Source organism: Budorcas taxicolor, chromosome 11 (assembly GCF_023091745.1).
Source record: "Budorcas taxicolor isolate Tak-1 chromosome 11, Takin1.1, whole genome shotgun sequence".
Taxonomy (NCBI): Eukaryota; Metazoa; Chordata; class Mammalia; order Artiodactyla; family Bovidae; genus Budorcas; species Budorcas taxicolor.
In genome coordinates, this window is record NC_068920.1 from 122,423,639 (window position 1) to 122,446,239 (window position 22,601).

Genomic DNA, 22,601 nt, shown 5'->3' on the forward strand with positions numbered 1-22,601 from the left:
GAGGAGGGAGAGAATACCTTGCTAAAGTGGGACAAGAAGAAAAACTACTTTCTGTTGTTGGTTAACAAAGTTCCTGATTCAGATCTTTGTATTTGCCTTAACTTCCCAGTTTGAAGTAAGCCTGAAAACAATAAAATGTTTCATTTTTCAAACAATAGAAAAGGCAGTAGATTAACCATGAACAGATTCTACTTAAACATCACAGATGGTCCTTTACAAATAAAATGTTATAAGAATGTAAAATGATACAGCACTCTCAAAAATAGTTTGGCAGTTTTTTTACCAAATTAAACATGTGCTAACATATGATCCTCTTCTTAATATCTTCTGCTTCTGTTAGGTCCATACCATTTCTGTCCTTTATCGAGCCCATCTTTGCATGAAATGTTCCCATGGTATCTCTAATTTTCTCAAAGAGATCTCTGGTCTTTCCCATTCTGTTGTTTGCCTCTATTTCTTTGCATTGATCACTGAGGAAGGCTTTCTTATCTCTTCTTGCTATTATTTGGAACTCTGCATTCAGATACTTATATCTTTCCTTTTCTCCTTTGCTTTTCACTTCTCTTCTTTTCACAGCTATTTGTAAGGCCTCCCCAGACAGCCATTTTGCTTTTTTACATTTCTTTATGGTCTTGATCCCTGTCTCCTGTACAGTGTCACGAACCTCCATCCATAATTACTGCACATGTTGATTGCAGCCATGAAATTAAAAGACGCTTACTCCTTGGAAGGAAAGTTATGACCAACCTAGATAGCATATTCAAAAGCAGAGACATTACTTTGCTAACAAAGGTCTGTCTAGTCAAGGCTGTGGTTTTTCCAGTGGTCATGTATGGATATGAGAGTTGGACTGTGAAGAAAGCTGAGTGACGAAGAATTGATGCTTTTGAACTGTGGTGTTGGAGAAGACTCTTGAGAGTCCCTTGGACTGCAAGGAGATCCAGCCAGTCCATTCTGAAGGAGATCGGCCCTGGGATTTCTTTGGAAGGAATGATGCTAAAGCTGAAACTCCAGTACTTTGGCCACCTCATGCGAAGAGTTGACTCGTTGGAAAAGACTCTGATGCTGGGAGGGATTGGGGGCAGGAGGAGAAGGGGACGACAGAAGATGAGATGACTGGATGGCATCACGGACTCGATGGACATGAGTCTGAGTGAACTCCGGGAGATGGTGATGGACAAGGAGGCCTGGCGTGCTGCGATTCATGGGGTCGCCAAGAGTCGAACACGACCAAGCAACTGAGCTGAACTGAACATAAGATCCAGTGATCCTATGCTTGCTCAGTTATCCCAGAGAAATAAGAACCTATGTTCACACAAAAACCTATATGTAAATGTCTTTAGCATCTTTATTATAAATAGTATTTAAATATACTATTAGTGTATATTATTAATGAGTTGGTGATGGACAGGGAAGCCTGGTATGCTGCAGTCCCTGTGGTCGCGAAGAGTCGGACATGACTGAGCAACTGAACTGAACCCACTCCAGTATTCATCTACTCAGGCAGTCCTTACCACAACCCCAAGCGACTCTCAAGAGTCTTCAACACCACAGTTCAAAAGCATCAATTCTTCGTCGCTCAGCTTTTTTTATAGTCCAACTCTCACATCCATACATGACTACTGGAAAAACCATAGCTTTGACTAGACAGACCTTTGTCGGCAAAGTAATGTCTCTGCTTTTGAATATGCTGTCTGGGTAGGTCATAACTTTTCTTCCGAGGAGTAAGCGTCTTTTAATTTCATGGCTGCAGTCACCATCTGCAGTGATTTTTGGAGCCCAAGAAAATAAAGTCTGACAGTTTCCCCATCTGTTTCCCATGAGGTGATGGGACCAGATGCCATGATCTTAGTTTTCTGAATGTTGAGTTTTAAGCCAGCTTTTTCACTCTCCTCTTTCATCAAGAGGCTGTTTAGTTCTTCTTTGCTTTCTGCCATAAGGGTGGTGTCATCTGCATATCTAAGGTTATTGATATTTCTCCCGGCAATCTTGATTCCAGATTGTGTTTCATCCAGCCCCGGACCTTAAGTGCATTATACTGAAGGAAAAAAGTCAACCTCAAAAGGTTACCTGCTGTATGATTCTATTTACATAACACTTTTCATAAAATTAAAGGAGATGTAGAATGGATTAGTGGTTGCCCAGGGACAGTGTATTAAAAAGCAGAGACATCACTTTGCCATCAAAGGTCCATATATCAAAGCTATGGTTTTTCCAGTAGTCATGTATGAAGGTGAGAGTTGGACCATAAAGAAGGCTCAGTGACAAAAAGTTGATGCTTTTGAACTGTGGTGCTGGAGAAGACTCTTGAGACTCCCTTGGACTGCAAGGAGATCAAACCAGTCAATCCTAAAGGAGATCAACCCAAAATATTCATTGGAAGGACTGATGCTGAGGCTAAACTTCCAACACTTTGGCCGCCTGGTGCCAAGAGCCAGCTCATTGGAAGAGATCCTGATGGTGACAAAAATTGAGGACAGGAGGAAAAGGGAGATGAGATGGTTGGATGGCATCGCTGACTCAATGGACATGAGTTTGAACAAACTCCAGGATATAGTGAAAGACAGGGAAACTTGGTGTGCTGCAGTCCATGGGGTCTCAAAGAATTGGACACAACTGAGCAACTGAACAACCTCAACAGGGACAGAAATGGGTTGGAAGAGTGGGGGCAGGTCTGTATCTTGATACTGGTGGTTACATAGATCTGTACATGGCATAAAATTGAACTATACACAAACACAAAATAATGTAAGGTTTTTTTCTTCTTTTTTTAAATGGTGAAAACAGAATAAAGGTCTGTAGTTCAGTTGATGGTAATACCAGTGTTTCCAGTTTTGCTATTATGCTAGATCTATCTGAGATGTCACCATTAGAAGGAGCTGGGTGAAGGGTGTGCAGGACTTTACCATTTTTGCAACTTCGTTCATCTATTATTCTTTCAAAGAAAAGCATTTTAAAAAATAAGGTATGTTATACACTCACATTCATGGAAGCATGATTCACAGTAGCCAAAATGTGGAACCAACCCATCTGTCCATCAACAGATGATAGTATCACATACAATAGGATCATATTCAACCTTAAAAAGAATGCAGTTCTGACATGCTGCAATATGTATAAACCTTGAGGACATCATGGAAAGTGAAGTAAACCAGTTACAGAAGAACAAATACTGCATGATTCTTCTTACAGGAGGCACCTAGAGTAGTCAAAATTCCTAGAGACAGAAAGTGGAATGGTGGCTGCAGGAGCTAGGGGTTGGGGACGGAGAATGGGGAGTTGTCATTTAGTAAGTACAAAGGCACTTTGATGTTTTGGAGGATAAAAAAGTTCCAGAGATTGATGCTGGTGATGGTTGTACAACAGTGTCAATACACTTAAAGCCACTGAACCATACACTTAAAAGTGGTTTAAATTTGGTAAATTTTATGCATATCTGCTGTAATTTTTAATAAAGCATTATTACTGTGTAAGTAACGCATTTTATTATAAAATAGGCATATTTAAATGTAAGCATAAATCTCCTGGGATGCTTTTAATCTTTTTTCATTTTTCATCTTGCAGTAATCAGAAACTTATAAAAAGACTTTTTTTTTTTCCCCAGAACAGTTTGAGACTGTTGCCCCATCTCTTCCAAATATTTCAGTGTGTATACCGAGAACTTCTCTTACATAACCACAACACTACCATCAAAATCAAGAAATCATCAGTGCATTGCTGCTAATCCTTGGGCCCTATTCAAGTCTCACAGTCATCCAATAATGACCTTTATAAAAAGGGGAGCCAGTTGAGAATCAAGTGTAGTATTTACTTGCCACAGCTCTTTAGTCAACTTCAATCTGAAATAGTTTTCCAATTTTTCTGTTACTTTCATGGCATTGATACTTTTGAAGATTATTATAGACCAGTTGTTTCATAGATTCTCTCTCAATTTGAATTTGTCTGAAGTTTTCTCATGAATTGAGTCAGACTGTGTATTTTTGGCAGGGATTCCAGACAGGAGTCTGTGTCCTCATTGCATCTTATCAGGTGATGCATGATTTCTGTATTTCTGCTTCTAATGATACTGACTTTGATCACTTAATCTAAGTGTCAGTCTTCACCAAGGGAAAGTTACCCTTGTTCCCTTTGTAATTAAGTATGTTGTGGGGAGGTATTTTGAAGCTGTGCAATATCTTGTTCCTAATCTAACTTTCAATTTATTCGTTTACATGTTTATATCCATGAAGGCTGATAGTTTATTATTTTATTCAGTGAATTATAATCCATCATCATCTTTATTTTGACCCTGAAGTTGTCCCTGATTTAAACAGTAGTAACCCCTTCAAGCTGGTTTTTGTGTCCTTTTGACATATCTGCATCATTATGATTGCTTTTAAATTTAAAAAAGGAATTATATTAAAAAGATTCAGAAGGATCCTATTGTAATGATATGGCATAATTTGCTTATGTAATCCCTCTGGAGCGTGTTGTTTAACAGAAAAAAAAATAGAGTTCTTATGCTGCTAAGTCACTTCAGTCGTGTCTGACTCCTTGGGACCCCATAGACAGCAGCCCACCAGGCTCCCCCATCCCTGGGATTCTCCAGGCAAGAAGATTCTCCAGGCAACTGGAATGGGTTGCCATTTCCTTCTCTAATGCATGAAAGTGAAAAGTGAAAGTGGAGTCACTCAGTCGTGTCCAACTCTTCGCGACCCCATGGACTGCAGCCCACCAGGCTCCTCTGCCCGTGGGATTTTCCAGGCAAGAGTACTGGAGTGGGGTGCCATTGCCTTCTCCAAGAGTTCATATAGTATAGCCAAATTGCCTTCTGTGTGTGTGTGCAAGTGTCCCTCTCTCCACACTTTCATTAACAATTGGAGAGTATTTTTAAACACTAGGAACTTCATAATTGTAGGGAAACTGTTAGAGGCCAAATGACCTTCTACACCCAGCATTATAAGGAGTTATCAGGAAGCTCAACAAGGGAAGAAAATAGAATCTGTGTGTATCTTTTACTGTGTATGATTCTCTCTTTAAATCGGCAGGAAAAAAAAAGTATCTTGGAACTAAAGCAGTTATTTCCTTCTTTATAATGCTGATTTCATAAGGTAAACAATTTAAAGTAGATATATTACAATGGGATCTTTTTTCTTCTGACTTGCTCATTTCTCTTAGCACTGACCAGTCATTAACCTAAAGATCTTTTTGTATTCTGAAGCCATTTTCTGCTAACCAGCTATATAACTCAGTAAAGTTGCTTACCAGTGAGCCTCATTTTCCTCCTCTCTGAATTAAATTATGTGGTTTATAAGGCATCTTCTCTCTAAAACTGGAAGATCTTAAGAAATTTTATCCTGAGAGTTGAAAGAATTTATTGTTGTTATCTTGCAAAACTGGTTGAATTTTGTAGTAAACAATTTCCTCTTGTGTCTAACTTGACAACTGTGAGGATCAATTTATTGTTTATGGGCTGTTTTTATTCTAGGACTTTGATATTAATCTTCCCTTTCCTTTTACTGATAAGTCTGTCTTGTGACACTTTTGACTGTTTAGTACAGAGGAAAATAATAACTCATACACAGATTCCATTTAAGAATTAAATGTGTTTAAAAAAAAAAAGGAGATATCATAAACTAACAGGCCTGGGAAGAATTATTCAAGAAATGTGACTGTGATAATTGCTAGTTACGAAAAAATTCACTTAGACCTTTGCTTTAGACCATATGGCAAAATAAATTGTAAATGTATTAAATGTGAAAAAAAAACCCTGTAAAATAGAAGAAAATAAAAGTGAATATTTATTAAATTTAAAATTTAAGCCTTTATGAAAGCAAAATAATGAAGAAAACTACTAATGGAAAATCACTTTGACCCCTTAAAAGTTAACTTGGGAAGACAGTTTGGCTTATAACATTAATTACACACTTAGCATGTGACCCAAGCTTTGCACTCCTGAGTATTCATCTTAAAGAAGCGAGAGCTCATGTTCACATAACAGTCTGTTCACAAATGTTCATAGCAGCTTAACTTGTAGTTGTAAACATACTGAAAATAACCTAGATGTCTTGAGTAAATAGAAAAACAAACTTGGTGACATCTATATAGTGGAATCAGTTCAGTTCAGTCGCTCAGTTGTGTCCAACTCTGAGACCCCATGAATTGCAGCATGCCAGGCCTCCCTGTCCATCACCATCTCCCGGAGTTCACTCAGACTCACGTCCATCGAGTCAGTGATGCCATCCAGTCATCTCATCTTCTGTCGTCCCCTTCTCCTCCTGCCCCCAATCCCTCCCAGCATCAGAGTCTTTTCCAATGAGTCAACTCTTCGCATGAAGTGGCCAAAGTACTGGAGTTTCAGCTTTAGCATCATTCCTTCCAAAGAAATCCCAGGGCCGATCTCCTTCAGAATGGACTGGCTGGATCTCCTTACAGTCCAAGGGACTCTCAAGAGTCTTCTCCAACACCACAGTTCAAAAGCATCAATTCTTCGTCGCTCAGCTTTCTTCACAGTCCAACTCTCACATCCATACATGACTACTGGAAAAACCATAGCCTTGACTAGACAGACCTTTGTTGGCAAAGTAATGTCTCTGCTTTTGAATATGCTATCTAGGTTGGTCATAACTTTCCTTCCAAGGAGTAAGCGTCTTTTAATTTCATGGCTGCAGTCACCATCTGCAGTGATTTTGGAGCCCCAAAAAATAAAGTCTGACACTGTTTCCACTGTTTCCCCATCTATTTCCCATGAAGTGATGGGACCAGATGCTGTGATCTTCGTTTTCTAAATGTTGAGCTTTAAGCCAACCTTTTCACTCTCCTCTTTCACTTTCATCAAGAGGCTTTTGAGTTCCTCTTCACTTTCTGCCATAAGGGTGGTGTCATCTGCATATCTGAGGTTATTGATATTTCTCCCGGCAGTCTTGATTCCAGCTTGTGCTTCTTCCAGCCCAGCATTTCTCATGATGTACTCTGCATAGAAGTTAAATAGTGGAATACTACTTAGCAGTAAAAAGGAATGAACTGTGGGTACATACAACAACATGGATGGATCTTGAGGGCATTAAGCTGAGTGAAAAAGCCAGCTTCACAGGGTTACATATTACATAATTCCATTTAGATAACACTCTTGACATAGATGGAGAATAGATTAGTGGTTTCCAACAGTTCGGGTTTATGGAAGGGCATGACTATTTAGGGATTACACAAAGGACTTTATACTGATATTATTGAACTATTTTTGCAACAGTTCTAACCCCAATTATAGTGACAGTGAAATCTAATCTGCACGTATGATCAGTTTCATAAAACTGTGCAGACACCCTATGAAAGGAAAAGTGATGAAATCTAACCAAGCTGTGTAGCTGATTTAGTAGGTTACATGGATGTCTGTTTCAGGGTGTGGTCGTGTGCCATTGTTGTTCACCGTGTTCTTACTGAGGGAAACTGGGTGAGAGCATGCAGGAGAACTCTCTGTACTGTGTTTACAGCTTCTTGTGAGCCCTAAGCAATTTCAAAATGGAAAGTTACAAAAAATTAAACTATGGTATATTCAGGTAATGGAATATCATTCAATAGTTTAAGAAAATAAGTTTTCAAGCCATGAAAAGACATGGAGGAAGAACCTTCAGTACATATTACTAGGTGGAAGAAGCCAATCATACAGTATATACAGGCTGCATACTCTGTAATTCTAACTGCATAACATTCTAGAAAAAGCAGAGCTATGGAGACAGTAAGAAAATCAGTGCTTGCCAGGGGAGGGGAGAGGGACGGATGAATAGAGTAGGTGGAACGCAGGATTTGGGGGACAGTGAAACTACCCTGTGTCATACTGTAATGGTGGGTGCATGTCTTTATGCAGTTGTCCAAACTCAGAATGCTAGCACCAAGAATGAACCCTGATAAGAACTATGGACTTTGGGTAATGATGTGTCAGTGTAGGTTCATCAGTAGTAACAAACACAGCACTTCGGTAGAAGATGTTCATAACAGAGGAGACTATGCAAATTAATGCAGGTAGGATCCGTATGGGAAGTTTCTATATCTTCTGCTCAATTCTATTGTGAACCTAAAGCTTCTCTGAAAAAATAAAGTCTTTAAAACCAGAAAAAGTTAACTTGAGTCAGAAATAAACATTGAAAAGCAAATTGAAGAAAATATATGCAGCCATTATTAAAGACAGCATTTTCATTTCATTTATAAAGAACTCCTACAAATCCACAAGGCAAGTCCTGAGTCCCCAGTGAACTAGAAGGAGAGTCTAAGGGAACAAGCAAGTGCCCCAAGAGAGAATCTTATAGATGTACTTTTGTAAGTGTTTATTTGAAATTTTCTGGAATCCTCAGATTCAGTAATGTGCTATCAGTGCCCTTGGAAACATACACTGTGAAAGGTGTTTTGTTTTGGTTTCTTTTGCATTATATTATAGCTGTGTAATCTTACCTAAGATAAAAATAATTGTTTTTTTTAGGTTTTTTTAAATTTTTATTTAATTTTTAATTGAAGGATAATTGCTTTACAGAAAAATAGTTTAAAAATAAAAAGCAGAGCATTGTAAATTTACACTGTTTTGAAGTTTCTTTGAGAGAATTCTGAATGACTTTGTTACATGTAATCTGTTCCCTAAAAAAAAATCTTTTTTTTTTCCCCAGGTGTAAATTAAGTATTTGAAAGCAATTGAACGATGGAGCCAGACATCATTCGAATGTACTCTTCATCCCCACCACCACTAGACAATGGAGCTGAGGATGATGATGACGATGAATTTGGGGAATTTGGTGGGTTTTCTGAAGTTAGCCCTTCTGGTGTAGGGTTTGTTGATTTTGATACACCAGATTACACTCGTCCCAAGGAAGAGTTTGTACCTTCAAACCATTTTATGCCAATTCATGATTTCTCAGAAAATGTAGATAGCCTTACAAGCTTTAAGTCCATTAAAAATAGTAACGATAAGGGCATCACTGCTGAACTTTCTTCTCCTGTGAAAGGACAGTCTGATGTTTTACTTTCTACCACCAGCAAAGAAATAATTTCATCTAAAACTTTAGATACTTCCATTGATGGCATAGAAAGTCCACGAGATTTAAATAAAGAAGTGGAGCAGAGACAGAATGTTGGAACACCTGAAAATTTCTCTCCAGGAGATTTTAGAACTGATCTGAATGTTGTTCATCAGAACAAGCAGTTAGAGAGCTGCAATGGTGAAAAGCCTCCTTGTCTGGAGATTCTAACAAATGGGTTTGCAGTGTTGGAAACTGTAAATCCTCAGGGAACAGATGATCTGGACGCTGTAGCTGATTCAAAAGGACGAAAGCCTCTTAGCACTCATAGTACTGAGTATAATTTAGACTATGCACCTAGTCCCGCTGAGGAATTTGCAGATTTTGCCACATTTTCCAGAAAAGAAAGGATACAACTAGAAGAAATAGGATGTGCAGTTTTAAATGATGAAGCACTAACCATTCAGGAAAACAATAAAATTAATAGAGTCAGTGAACTGAATTCTATAAAAGAAGTTTCTTTGGATAGAAGCTTTGATGATAAAGGAGACACTGCTAGAAAGGATCAGGTTTGTGTTTCAGAAATAAGCATAGCGAGTGACAGGGGTTTCAGCAGGGGAAAGCAAGGCCTTCCCACATTGCAACAAGATGAATTTTTCAATTCAAGGGTTCAGTCAGAGGCTTGGAGTTTGGCAGACCCAGCTGAAAATTCAGAAGCCAGTAGGAGGGAACAGTGTAAAGCTGAGGAAAATCTTGATTTATTCACTTCTAAATGTGCTGACCTGTGCATGGTTTCTACTAAAACTTTGGATGCAGACGACGAAGTTGGTTCTTCCAAAGAAGAAATTAGAGGGTTTACTGACTCCCAGAGCCTCAGCTTTGATCCTACAGAAGAAAATGTTTTGGATGATTCTGTGAGTGTAAAAAATGATGATAGTAGTAATGACTTTGTGACTTGCAACGATACCATTGAGGATGATTTTGGTGACTTTGGCACAGCCAGTGGCACAACTCCACCTTTTGTTACTGCTGGTACACAAGATTCAATGAGTGATGTCACTTTTGAAGAGTCCTCAGAGCACTTTCCACATTTGAGTGAACCAGGTGATGACTTTGGAGAATTCGGGGAATCAAATACTGTCTCTTGCCAAGAGGAAATTGTATTTACTGAGTCAGACCTAAAACAGACTTCTGATAGTTTATCAGAGGGATGCAGTTTGGCAAGAAAACCTACTGGGACAGGCACTGAACCTATTTCAAAACTGGAAATTGGGCAAGAAGGTGAGTTTGGAGACTTTGATTCTGTGCCAAATATTCAAGATGACTGCAGTGCTTTTCAAGACTCAGATGATTTTGCGGACTTCAGTTCAGCTGGTCTTAGCCAGGTTGTAGATTGGAATGCTTTTGAGGATGGACAGAAAGATAGCTGTTCCTGGGCTGCTTTTGGAGACCAGCAAGCCACTGAATCTCATCATCGAAAGGAAGCCTGGCAGTCGCATAGGACAGATGAAAAGATTGATGCTCCAGGAACCCCCAAAGTGCACAGTGTCTCCTTAGCAGCTTCCAAAGGAGCAGTTGCTGGTGGTCATTTACACGAAACAACCACTTCAGTTCAGGTATTTACTGATTTTTCTCTATTTTGTATAACAGTGCTGTGGAGGTCTCTAATTTAGCTTTTCAAAAAGCATTTTTTAATTGGGTCCCTGTTAAAGGAGTCTCTTTATGATACATAATGTTTGCCAGATTTGTAGATTAGTTACATGTTTCACAATCACTTGATTAAAGAGACATTCCTGTAATAATGCTTGGTAAGATTTTTCTTTATCTGTTTCTTTAATATTTATAGAAATTCATCAACTTAGTTTTTTGGTAGGTATAAATACCACTTATGTAAAAATTCATTAATTAGCTAATGAACTATTCTAGCAAATCCTTCAGTTTCTACCTTAAGAGTGATTTTACAAGGTTAAACTAAGATTTAAGCTTCAGAAAGTAATCTCTTAATTTTGTGTAGGACAAATTTTGATTGCAGACAAGAGCAAGCAGAATTTGAAACCTGTCTGCTGAAGGCTATAGGGACTTGAAGGTTAGAAAAAGGATTTAAAGAAAGCAGATTTGGGCCTCAGAGTTTAATAGCTAATAAAAGACCTGGGGTGAGGCTGTGAGATAGATTAAGGGTTAGACCTAGAACAAGAAGGCTTCCCTGGTTGCTCAGATGGTAAAGAATCTATCTGCAATGCAGGAGACCAGTGTTGGATCCCTGGGTTGGGAAGATTCCCCTGGAGAAGGGAATGGCAACCCACTCCAGTATTCTTGCCTGGGAAATCCCATGGACAGAGGTGCCTATGGGGTCACAGAGAGTAGGACACAACTGAGGGTTAGACCTAGGACAAGAAACAGCCATACCTTGACTTAATGTGACTGTTATTTGCTTATAATTTCTTGCAAATGTACGTTTATGTTTACTTTTCTTAGGAATTAGCCTTGTCAGGGAGAATATTTTTACCCCTTAGCCATTGTCCTGTATCTTTTTCTGGTCCAGACTTTCAGAGAAGATTCATTAAGGTTTATTTTGACCTAAAGTAGCCCCTAAAGTAGAGGTGCAGTATGTTATTCAGATTGTTCTGCAGTCCTGAGTTGTACCCTGTGCTACATTTAACCTTTCCTCAACCCTAGGAGTGTAGAATAGAGCATTTCCTTGAAAATCATTGCTTTTTATTGATACGTGTTTTATTACCAAGTATTAACTTGGTCCACCGGCCTATTTTAAAGATACTGAGAATAAGAATCAACAAAATCTGATTCTTCAGTTATCTTTTGCTAAGCAAACCATTTTCAATTGAAAATATTTCTGAAGTCTGGTTAATTTAAATGGTTATACATCATTGCTTTGATAGCTCTAATACATTAAGATATTATAGAAATTATGGTACCACCCATTGGAGTACACAATAAATCACTTTTCATTTGACATTGAGTGTCTAAACAGCTTAATTTGCTAATTCAGTTATTACATGGTTTGGCTAATGTGTATTATTCTTGTTGAATAATTCATTATTGAGGCAGAAGCTTACAATTTTAAACAAACAGTGAATTAATTATATAACACAAAGCAAAGACTATTGGTTTTTGACCTAATCCTTTCCCTGTTTACTTTCATCTTACTAGAGTATAGGTTGACACTGGTATTGGATGGTCTTTAATTTATAGCCTTAGAACTTGAAACATCATCATTATATAATGAATCTTTAAAGTATAACCACTCAAAAAAGGATTTTTTTGCAACCTATGAGCTGATTAAAGTTATTTATGTGTAATTTGATAACTAGATATACTAGGAGGAAGTAAAGTACATGGGCTTTATGGAATCTTACAGATCTTAGTTTGAATCTTGACTCAGTGTCGTATAACATTATGATTTTGGACAAACTACTGAACTGAGTTGTCTGTAAAAAGGAGATAATATCTATAGCAGCAGACTTTTGTGAAGATAAAAGGACAGTAAATCTTTTAATGAGTGAAAAAAATACACTGAAAAATAAGAATCTTGTAGTATGATTCTGTTTTGTCAAAATAAAACACAAATGGTATAGATATAGCAGGATGCATTGACTTCCTGAGATTTGTCTGGTTCCATTCTCAAGCTTTTCTTTTTGCTGAATGGGTTATGCAAAATGAGCAGAACTTGGAGATGGATGTTGGAAAGGAGAAACTGCTGAAAGTGGGCCTAGAAGAGGAATTTGGAGAGGAATTGAGTTGGGGAGATGGAAAGTGACTTTCATCCTTATCCTGCTATCGTGAAGGAGGCCTGTGACCTGTAGTTTCTTCCTTTGTCAGAATCTGCTGAAATGCACATTAATCTAGTTCTCTTAGAGAGGAATAGATTTACTAATATTTATCTTAAAATCTTTATCCTAGCTGCTACCATGTAATGGGGGACAGCACAGAAATCCTCACATATTAATATAAACATTAGTTGTTTTTTTTTAATTGTAAGTTGTAAAACTTTGATTGTAGATTGAATCTTACCAAGATACAGCAATTCTGTCCTGAACAGAGTGCCATCAAATTGTACTTTGACAGAATGTTGTGAGTCTTTTAGAATTCAGAGCTCAGTTAATGCAATTAAGCAAACACAGGGAACAGTTCATTGTTTGTGAAGTCAGACAAATGGTATAGTTGTTATTTCAAATTTCTTTGACTTTTCACTATGTATGTGACATTGGCCAGGTCCCTATTTTTAGTACTTTCCTATTTTCAGTCTACCAAAGGGATATCTTAACATGTTAATGAAATATCTTCCCTAGATTGAGACAATCAATTATTGCAACCTTATTGCAATAATTTGTTACTTAGGGAAGAGTCTAGAAAAAACTCTCAAATTTCTAAAATGTTCCTAGTCAACCCAATTCTCAAATGTGATTCCAGTAAGCCTCAGAGGGTTCAGGCCTTGATGTAAAAATCATAATGGCCATTTATTGAGAAATAGTCTTCCCCCTCAGTGAGTATTTTTTTTCTGAGAACCCAGAGTTCAGTTTATTTCATTTTTCTGTTAACATTCTTATAAATTGTAGAGAAAAGCAAATTAGTGATGTCTCTAGTATACGAATTGGAGAAAGGTCAAAACTATTTTTCACTTTTGGGGCTAAGATTTGAACAAAATAAAATGACAATAATAAAAATCTCCTTACTTTGAAAGCAGTGTTTTTTCAAAAGACCATTATGTGTATTGTTTTAACAGTTTTATTTTTTGTAATCTGTTAATGTTCTAGAAAGGAACCTTGATTGAAATAGTCAAGATGCTTTTTCCTAGATATATGATGAAGGCAGTAATGTCATGAACACTGCATTAAACCCTGAGCTTTTGTAAAAATTTTAAAATGTTGCTCTGGGTGTTATTTGAGAATTTAGGTAATTGGGGTAAAGTAATCTCTTTATATTAATTGGCTATAGAAAAGGAAGCTATGAATCATTTTCTTTTATTAGCCATCTAATTGATAACACTACTGGGAAAATGTTATTAGAAGAAGATTTATCTTGAGAGCTTTAAAAATTGAATGTCCCAAAAATGAAAAGAGAATCACTAATACTTTGGCTTATGTTATTTTGAGATTCAGTTATTGGTTTGCTTAGCAGAGTCAGCATTCTCATACTGAGTGTGATGACATATTCACCTTCGTTTATTTAATCACCTGCCTGAGATTTGTGCAGGTTTTCCTTTCTGTTGGTGAACACTTAAACTTATGACTGAAAACATAAGTAAGCAACAAAACAAATTAAGTAGTCAAAAGGTACAACCTTCCAATTACAAAATAAATCAGTCCTAGAGATATAATGTACAGCATGGTGATCAGTTAGTAATACTGCATTTTGTATTTGAAAGTTGCTAAGAGAGTAGTTCTTAAAAGTTCTCATCACAAGAAGAGAAAAATATATGACTATGGTGATCATTTTGTAGTATATATATATATTGAACTATTCATATGAAACATAATATTATAAGTCAATGACATCTCAATTTGAAAAGAAAGAAATTGAGATTTTAGGCCGTATAGCTCTTTGCTTGCTTAAAGTATTTGGACAGCAATTACTTTTATTTCCATCAGAAAATTTGAAATTCTGGTCTTTAATTCCCAAATAGAAATACTTTATTAGATTTTTCCAGAAATTGTACAAAAGCAGCAAACCATCTTTTTAGAGCAGAGGGGATTGGTTACTCTTCTTAATATAGCTTGAAGTTAGGGATTGATAAGTATACAATTGTAGATTGTACTTGATATCTTACTTAATATTTAATGATGGCAAGGCGTAAGATATCCTCTTAAATGGAAGATTAAATTGCCCGGTGGATTTTATGTTTCTTCTAAACTTCCACTTAAGAACAAGACCTAATGCTATCAATATTAAAACTGTTGACACGATCGACTACTGTTTGTAAGGAAGAAAGGAAAACTAACTAGAAATATGTTGAAGGAATTTTTAGAAATTACCCTAAAAAAATCAAGATACTTTAAAAGAGGTGTGCTTTTGTCTGGCCTAAGAGCCAGATTCTAGGATCTTCGGTGCTGGCATTATACACTCCTTTGGAACTTTGAATGAGAGTTTCAGTACACAGTCTCTTATACCCCAGTGTAGTCATTTATACAAAACAGAGATGTATTAGTCAAAGGTTCTCCAGAGAAATAGAACCAGGAAGTTGGATGCATAGATGCATGCATGCATGGAAAGACAGACTGACCAGTTTTTTATAAGGAATTGTCTCATGCAGTTATGGAGGTGATAATGGACATCCTATGATCTACAGTCTACAGACTGTCTTCAGTTGATTGAAGGCCATCCATATTAAGGAAGACAATCTGCTTTACTTAGTCTACCAATCCAAATGTTAATCTCATTCAGCAACACCCTCACAGATATATCTAGAATAATGTTTAACCAAATGTCTGGGCACCTCTTGGCCCTGTCAAGTTAAAATTAGCCATCACAAGAGGGAATACCATATGTCCATATATATAGCTTTCAGGATTTTTGGAAGACCTGTAACCTGTTTGTAACTGAGCCATATCAGCTGAGAAGCTCTGTGTTAGATCGTATGACTTACTTGCATCAGTGAATAAAGTGAAATGATTGCTTGTTTATCCAAGGGCTTTCTTCCTCCAAACCCAGACTGAGAGTGAGTATAATTTAGGCTCAGTGCTTTGCTCTCATTGATGAATTAAAACATTTGGTAATCATTTTTGCTTTCCCAGAAATCCTGTGTGGGTTGAAGAAAATAAAATATAGAGACATTCAAGGTAATGAAGACCCTAATACATCTTTCCTAATAGGAAAGCATATATATGAGAAATGAGAAAATTGGGAAAGATAGAGAAATCCTATAAAAGCCAGTGAACCTTTGGAAGGTAGTATAGCCATGACCACATATGATTTTTGTGAGCCCCTTCCCCTTGAATTCTGTTTTATAACTTGGTATAAAAATGAGTATGCTAATATTAACTATTAAAATGTTTTCATGAACCCTTAAAATTATTGTGGACCCCAGGCCCTGTGCCTACTGCAGAAGTTGGTCCTGGTTATAATACAGTTCAGTTGCTTGGTCACGTCCGACTCCTTGTGACCCCATGGACTGCAGCATGCCAGGCTTCCCTGTCCATCACCAATTCCCAGAGCTTCTTCAAACTCATGTTCATCAAATCAGTGATGCCATCCAACCATGTCGTCTTCTGTCATCCCCTTCTCCTCCTGCCTTCAATCTTTCCCAGCATCAAGGTCTTTTCCAGTGAGTCAGTTCTTCGCATCAGGAGTTTCAGCTTCAGCATCAGTCCTTCCAATGAATATTCAGGACTCATTTCCTTTAGGATTGACTGGTTTGATCTCCTTGCAGTCCAAGGGACTCTCAAGACTCTTCTCCGACACTACATTTCAAAAGCATCAATTCTTCGGCACTCAGCTTTCTTTATAGTCCCAGCTGTCACATAGGTGACTACTGAAATACCATAGCTTTGACTATACAAATTTGTCACTAAAGTAATGTCTCTGCTTTTTAATATGTTGTCTAGGTCAGTCATAGCTTTTCTTCCAAGGAGCAAGTGTGTTTTAATTTCATGGCTGCAGTCAGCATCTGCAGTAATTTTGGAGCCCAAGAAAATAAAGTCTGTCACTGTTTCCATTGTTTCCCAATCTATTTGCCATGATGTGAAATACATTATTGATACCTAAAAATCAAGGCTCTGGAGTCACCCTCCTAGATTCAGATCCAGGTTCAGCACTGACTTGCATTAGCTACTTCCCTGAACCTGAGATGTAGAGAACAGTAATAGGACTTATTCAAAACTCTCATTATAAAGTTAAAATGAAATTGTACATGTGAAGGTGCTTAGCACAGTGTCTTGCACATAACAAGTGTTCAATAAATGTTAGCTGTTAGTGAATAATCTCAGAAATGGATTTCTTAAAAATGGCTTTTAAAGGTGCAAGAAACAGTGTTGCCAACTGTTTTGGTGAATAGCAAAATGTAATAGGCAAATGATAATTTGTGTAGGATACCCCTAGTTGGCCTGTATACTCATCTGTCAGACTATCTTGAGAGTTAAACTGCTGCTTCTGGCTAGTTTCCCTTCTCAGAATAGTTTTGACAAGTAGGAATTCTCCTGAGCACAGGTGTACTCCTCTGTAAGTAGCAGACTTTCTCCCTTGGCTTCCTAGCACTGGGCACAACAGAGAAAATAAAAGGGAGCCTGGTACTTGCCTGGAAGAGCAAGTACCCCACATTTGTCAGAGCCCAAGTTTCTTTAAAGGTTTAGTGGCCAGATGTGGTGCTGTTTGCAGGCTGGAATTTGATACAGTATATCAAACATGGCTCAGTCACCAGTTTTCTAATTCTAAATTCAAGAGAGAACTGATGGTTATTTTTCCTCTTTGAAGTTGAAGGTATTTGAAATTCAAGTAACTGGAGTGGGTAGTTTTTTATTTAGTTACTGTTATCAGTTGAGTTCAGTCACTCAGTCAGGACCTCATGAATCGCAGCACACCAGGCCTCCCTGTCCATCAGCAACTCCTGGAGTTCACTCAGACTCACATCCTAACCTCAGCTAAATATTTAGTATGCTGAATGTGTGTGTACTTTTTTTTGTTACCATCACGTTGATTAGGAGTGCAACACTGACTCTTTAGTAAAAATTTGCAGTTTACTTTGTTAAAAACTAAATTGTAGTTTAGATGAATAATTTGCTCATGTATAGTAGTCTAAATCAAAGTTTAAAAAATATTTCACCTTATTGACTTTAAGGCTGTTGTACATATTAAATTACCTTGGCTGGCAGTGTTGAGGGAAAAAAATGCATGTATTTAAAAATAATTAAAATTATTTAATAATCTTAAAGACAAAAACCTGAAACTTTTAGCAGTATCAATCTTGCTCAAAATAGCAGTGAGTTTTTTAAAATTTAGTGTCTGATTACAGTGTTTCAGAAAATCCGTTTTTGTTTTTTTTTTAAGAAGTTTATCTGCCTGATCACAGGAGAAGCTATTCTTGTGGTAGGTTAGTTTCTCTTCTTCTGGCATTAATGTTATATTCCTATACCTCTTCTACTTACTAAGTTATTTTAGACTATGTTCCATCACGTCTTTGAACTTTACTGTGCTTCTTGGGAAGTAAAGTACTTAACACACCTAACGTGTGGTTTACACTCTTTGTATTTCATAATATGATCAAGATTTAAGTCACAAATGCTAACTGTCAACCAAAATGTTCACCAATTTTTTAAATCCCCAAGAAGTAGCAGTAACAGTTTCTGTTTATATAAGCAGCTCTTAATGGCAGATATTTTTACTTAGGTACTTGTCTCCTAACTTGATAGGAAGAACTTAGGGAGCATGCAAAATATTTGATTATTTAATTTCTTATTACAGTATAGTAGAAATTGATATAAATTGAGACAAGTATTTTAATCATGATATAGAATGTTAAATAGTGGTAGAGAAATAGCCTTAGTGAGATTTGAACCTAGTTTTGACATTTATTTTATCCCTTGGCATGCCATTTTGTCTGTATGTGTCATCTGTATAACAACAGTAGTCATAAAAGCTATCACTTCTTGAGCACACACGGAGTGTCAAATATTCACTCCTCTAATTTATTATTCACCCTGTGAGGTAGGCCCTGATAGCTTCCCTTCATAAACTCTGAAACTGAGTCTCAGCCCCTTGGGTCCACAGTCTTCTCCTGAAGTATTATAATTACATCAGCCATTTACTTACTGGAATTAACTAGTAGTAAATGAAATTTGGCATTGTTTATTACCATGAACAAGATGTAGCCCTTTTAGCATCAAACTGGTCTTGTGGATGGTTAAAACAATATACATTAAAAAATAATTTATGTGGAATCTAGAATATGATACAAAAGAACCTGTCTACAAAACAGAAACAGACTCATAGAAAACAGACTTCTGGCTGCCAAGAGGGAGGGAGGGAAAGGGATGGACTGTTGAGTTTGGGGTTGGTAGATGCAAACTATTTACATTTAAAATGGATAAACAACAAGATCCTAATGTATAGTACAGGGAACTATACTCAACATCCCGTGATAAACCATAATGGAAAAGAATATTTTTTAAAAATGCATATATGTGTATACCTGAGTCACTTTGTTGTAAGTCAGATTGGCACAACATTGTAAATCAACTATACTTTAATATACAGTTTAATTTTAAAAAGTAAAATGTTAGGAAATTTAATTTTAATCAGAATCTTTTGTTAATTCTCTTAACTGCTTTCTTGTTGAACTGTTAAAGAGTTCCTCCTTATGGTGGGTGGTACTGTTCAGTTAGTGGATTCTGGTTATTTGAATCTTCATTTTAAATTTTTGGCTCTCCCTCAGGGATCAGCAAACTATGGCCTAGGAAACAAATCTGTCCTGCTGCCTGTTTTAGTAAATAAAGTTTCATTGCAATATACCCACACTTATTTGTTTATGGATGGCCTGCAATACAAAATATATTCACTATCTGGCTCTACAGAGAAAAAAATCTGCCAACTCCTGCTCTACCTCATTCAACAAAAAGATTTGAAGCAATTGACTTGTCATATCTAATCCTAAAGTCATATGGAACTTCCCTTTAAAATTTCCATGTAATTTTATTCTTTATGAAAAAAGGTTGGGGAAGAAGTTTAAAGCAAAGTTTAAAAGTGGTTATGTTTAAATAACATTCTATTTCTTCAATACATTCCACTGACGTGAGGATTTGCTCACTAGTATACCTAAGACCCTGCTGACTCAGATGGTAAAGAATCTACCTCCATTGCAGGAGACCTGGCTTTGATCCCTGAGTCAGCAGGATCCCCGGAGAAGGGAATGGCTACCCACTCCAACATTCTTACCTGGATATTTCCATAGACAGTCCATGGGATCATAAAGAGTCAGACACGACTGAATGACTAACACTTTCATACATAAGACCTGGTAGTTACATTTAATGATTGATCAAATGATTAAATATGCTTTGAAATCCTTTCTTTCATCCTTAGAGAGATATTTATTTTTTCTATCCCATAAATGGATAACAAAGAAGATACAAGAAGATTCTGTTTTAATTTACAGAGAAATAAAATTTGGCCATGTGTGAGTTTTTGTTTACCTTCCCTGCCCAGGAGGAGCCAGTGCTTATTATGTTTCCAATTAGATGGTTATCTGATCCCTTTAAAAGTAATGTCTGTCCATTCCCTCTGTTGAAGCGACTAAGTGTGGGTCCCCTTGACGCACTCAAGTTTCACAAGCCTTGGGATCTTGAGTCTACTTTTTACTGTAGGTTTCATAATTGATACTGAGAACCTTTTCCCATATCACACACATGAATATAATGAAGGAAGGTGTTAGACTAACTTTTGTAGAGATAGCAAAAAAGTACCCTGAGACTAATTACACATTAAGTTTTTTGCTCTGATAATAGTTTTCAAAAGAGATTTTGCTTTAGAAAATAGGTGTATGAAAGTTTTTCCTTTTGTTTTTTATCTTCCTGTTTGCTGACTACACTAAACAACAGAAATCAAGCATTGACTTGTTTTTGTTACTTGGCACAAAGTACCATCATTTTGTGGCATTTTTCTTGTACAGTGGGTGGCATTTCAGTGGTACATTTAATCTTTCAGTAAGCTTTAACCTTTTGTATTCCTGGTTGGTGTTTTAAGTAGTAAGGTGAGCTAAGTTGATAATATTTTACATGTATCTGAAATAAAGTTAGGAAAATGGGAATAAATGTTCTTGTAGGTTGCACATGTAGACAAAACCTACTAGTACCCCCAAAATCTAAGTTAGTCTAAATACAAGTTTCAATCAATAAAAATAGTCCAAAATGCCAATGTTCTCGGAGAAAATACTCTAGGGAGTATGCAAGCTTTGCTTGGAGGAAAGGTAGTGTACTATTCAAAACCCCAAATATACACACCATAGAAGAGTAGAGAAATGGAATATCTAAAAGATAACACAGATCATCAAAATGACAGATGAGCTGTTAAATTTCTTAGTCATAACAGACATTCTTTCCCCTTTTGTTTGTTCTATTAGAAACACAGATATTTCTGAAAGGTTTTCACAAGGTCATACTATATAGCACTGGGGACTACATTCAATGTTCTGTGACAAACCATAATAGACAAGAATATGGAAAAGAATATATATGTGTGTGTGTGTATATATATAATACGTATGTATAACTGAGTCACTTTCCTGTACAGAAGAAATTAACATAACATATAAATCAACTAGCACAAGCTAGAATCAAGATTGCCGGGAGAAATATCAATAACCTCAGATATGCAGATGACATCACCCTTATGGCAGAAAGTGAAGAAGAACTAGAGAGCCTCTTGATGAAAGTGAAAGAGGAGAGTGAAAAACTTGGCTTAAAGCTTAGAAAACTAAGATCATGGCATTCGATCCCATCACTTCATGTCAAATAGATGGAAACAGGGGAAACAGTGGCTGGCTTTATTTGGGGGGGCTCCAAAATCACTGCAGATGGTGATTGCAGCCATGAAATTAAAAGAAGCTTACTCTTGGAAGGAAACGTATGACCAACCTAGACAACATATTAAAAAGCAGAGACGTTACTTTGCCAACAAAGGTCCATCTAGTCAAGGCTCCAGTTTTTCCAGTAGTCAGGTATGGATGTGAGAGTTGGATTATAAAGAAAGTTGAGTGCCGAAGAATTGATGCTTTTGAACTGTGGTGTTGGAGAAGACTCTTGAGAGTCCCTTGGACTGCAAGGAGATCCAGCCAGTCCATTCTAAAGGAGATCAGTCCTGTGTGTTCATTGGAAGGACTGATGCTGAAGCTGAAACTCTAATACTTTGGCCACCTGATGCGAAGAGCTGACTCATTTGAAAAGACCCTGATGCTGGGAAAGATTGAGGGCAGGAGGAGAAGGGGAGGACAGAGGATGAGATGGTTGGATGGCATCACCAACTCAATGGACAAGGGTTTGGGTGGACTCCAGGAGTTGGTGATAGACAGGGAGACCTGGCGTGCTGCGCGGTTCATGGGGTCGCAAAGAGTCAGACACAACTGAGCGACTAAACTGAACTGAACTGATAAATCAACTGTATTTCAGTAAAAAAATGTTTATTTAAAAAATTAAAAATATTTTCAAAATTCAAATGTTCATGTTTAGGTTCTGTTCAACTATTATATAATAGCAAAACACTTCTTGCCAGCATCCAGTCTTATTCTAAATAGAGAGTATATGAGTGGTAGTAAGAAACACCCCAGTGGAGTGAAAAGAATATGAATATTGTCTGGGGTTTTTGGTTTTGTTTTTGCTTTGGGAAGATAATTCAAACTTTGATTGCTTTCTCACTGTATAATGGGGTAATAATTTCTTCTTTGTAGAATTTTGTAGTCAGTTAGGTAAGGTAATGTTTGTAAAGTGACAGGCATAATGCTTGATGTGTAACTACATTTACTCGTCACCAGTATATCACCACAATTATTTTAAAGTGTTCTATGAGTAGTTGTTTTCCCTGGTGGCTCAGACAGTAAAGCGTTTGTCTACAAAGCAGGTAGACCCGGGTCCAGTCCCTGGGTCAGGAAGATCCCCTGGAGAAGGAAATGGAAACCCACTC

The 22,601-nt window shown here is 37.1% G+C and overlaps 1 protein-coding gene across 1 annotated transcript in view; it reads left to right on the forward strand.

Annotated features, from left to right (window-relative positions):
- The window catches only part of AFTPH (aftiphilin), a 69,813-nt gene that overhangs the window by 21,429 nt on the left and 25,783 nt on the right, over positions 1 to 22,601 (forward strand). Inside the window, exon 2 of the mRNA XM_052647801.1 lies at positions 8,634 to 10,597. Coding sequence (XP_052503761.1) covers positions 8,666 to 10,597 — 1,932 coding nt within the window. The 5' untranslated portion in view covers positions 8,634 to 8,665. The remainder of the gene's footprint in view (positions 1 to 8,633; positions 10,598 to 22,601) is intronic.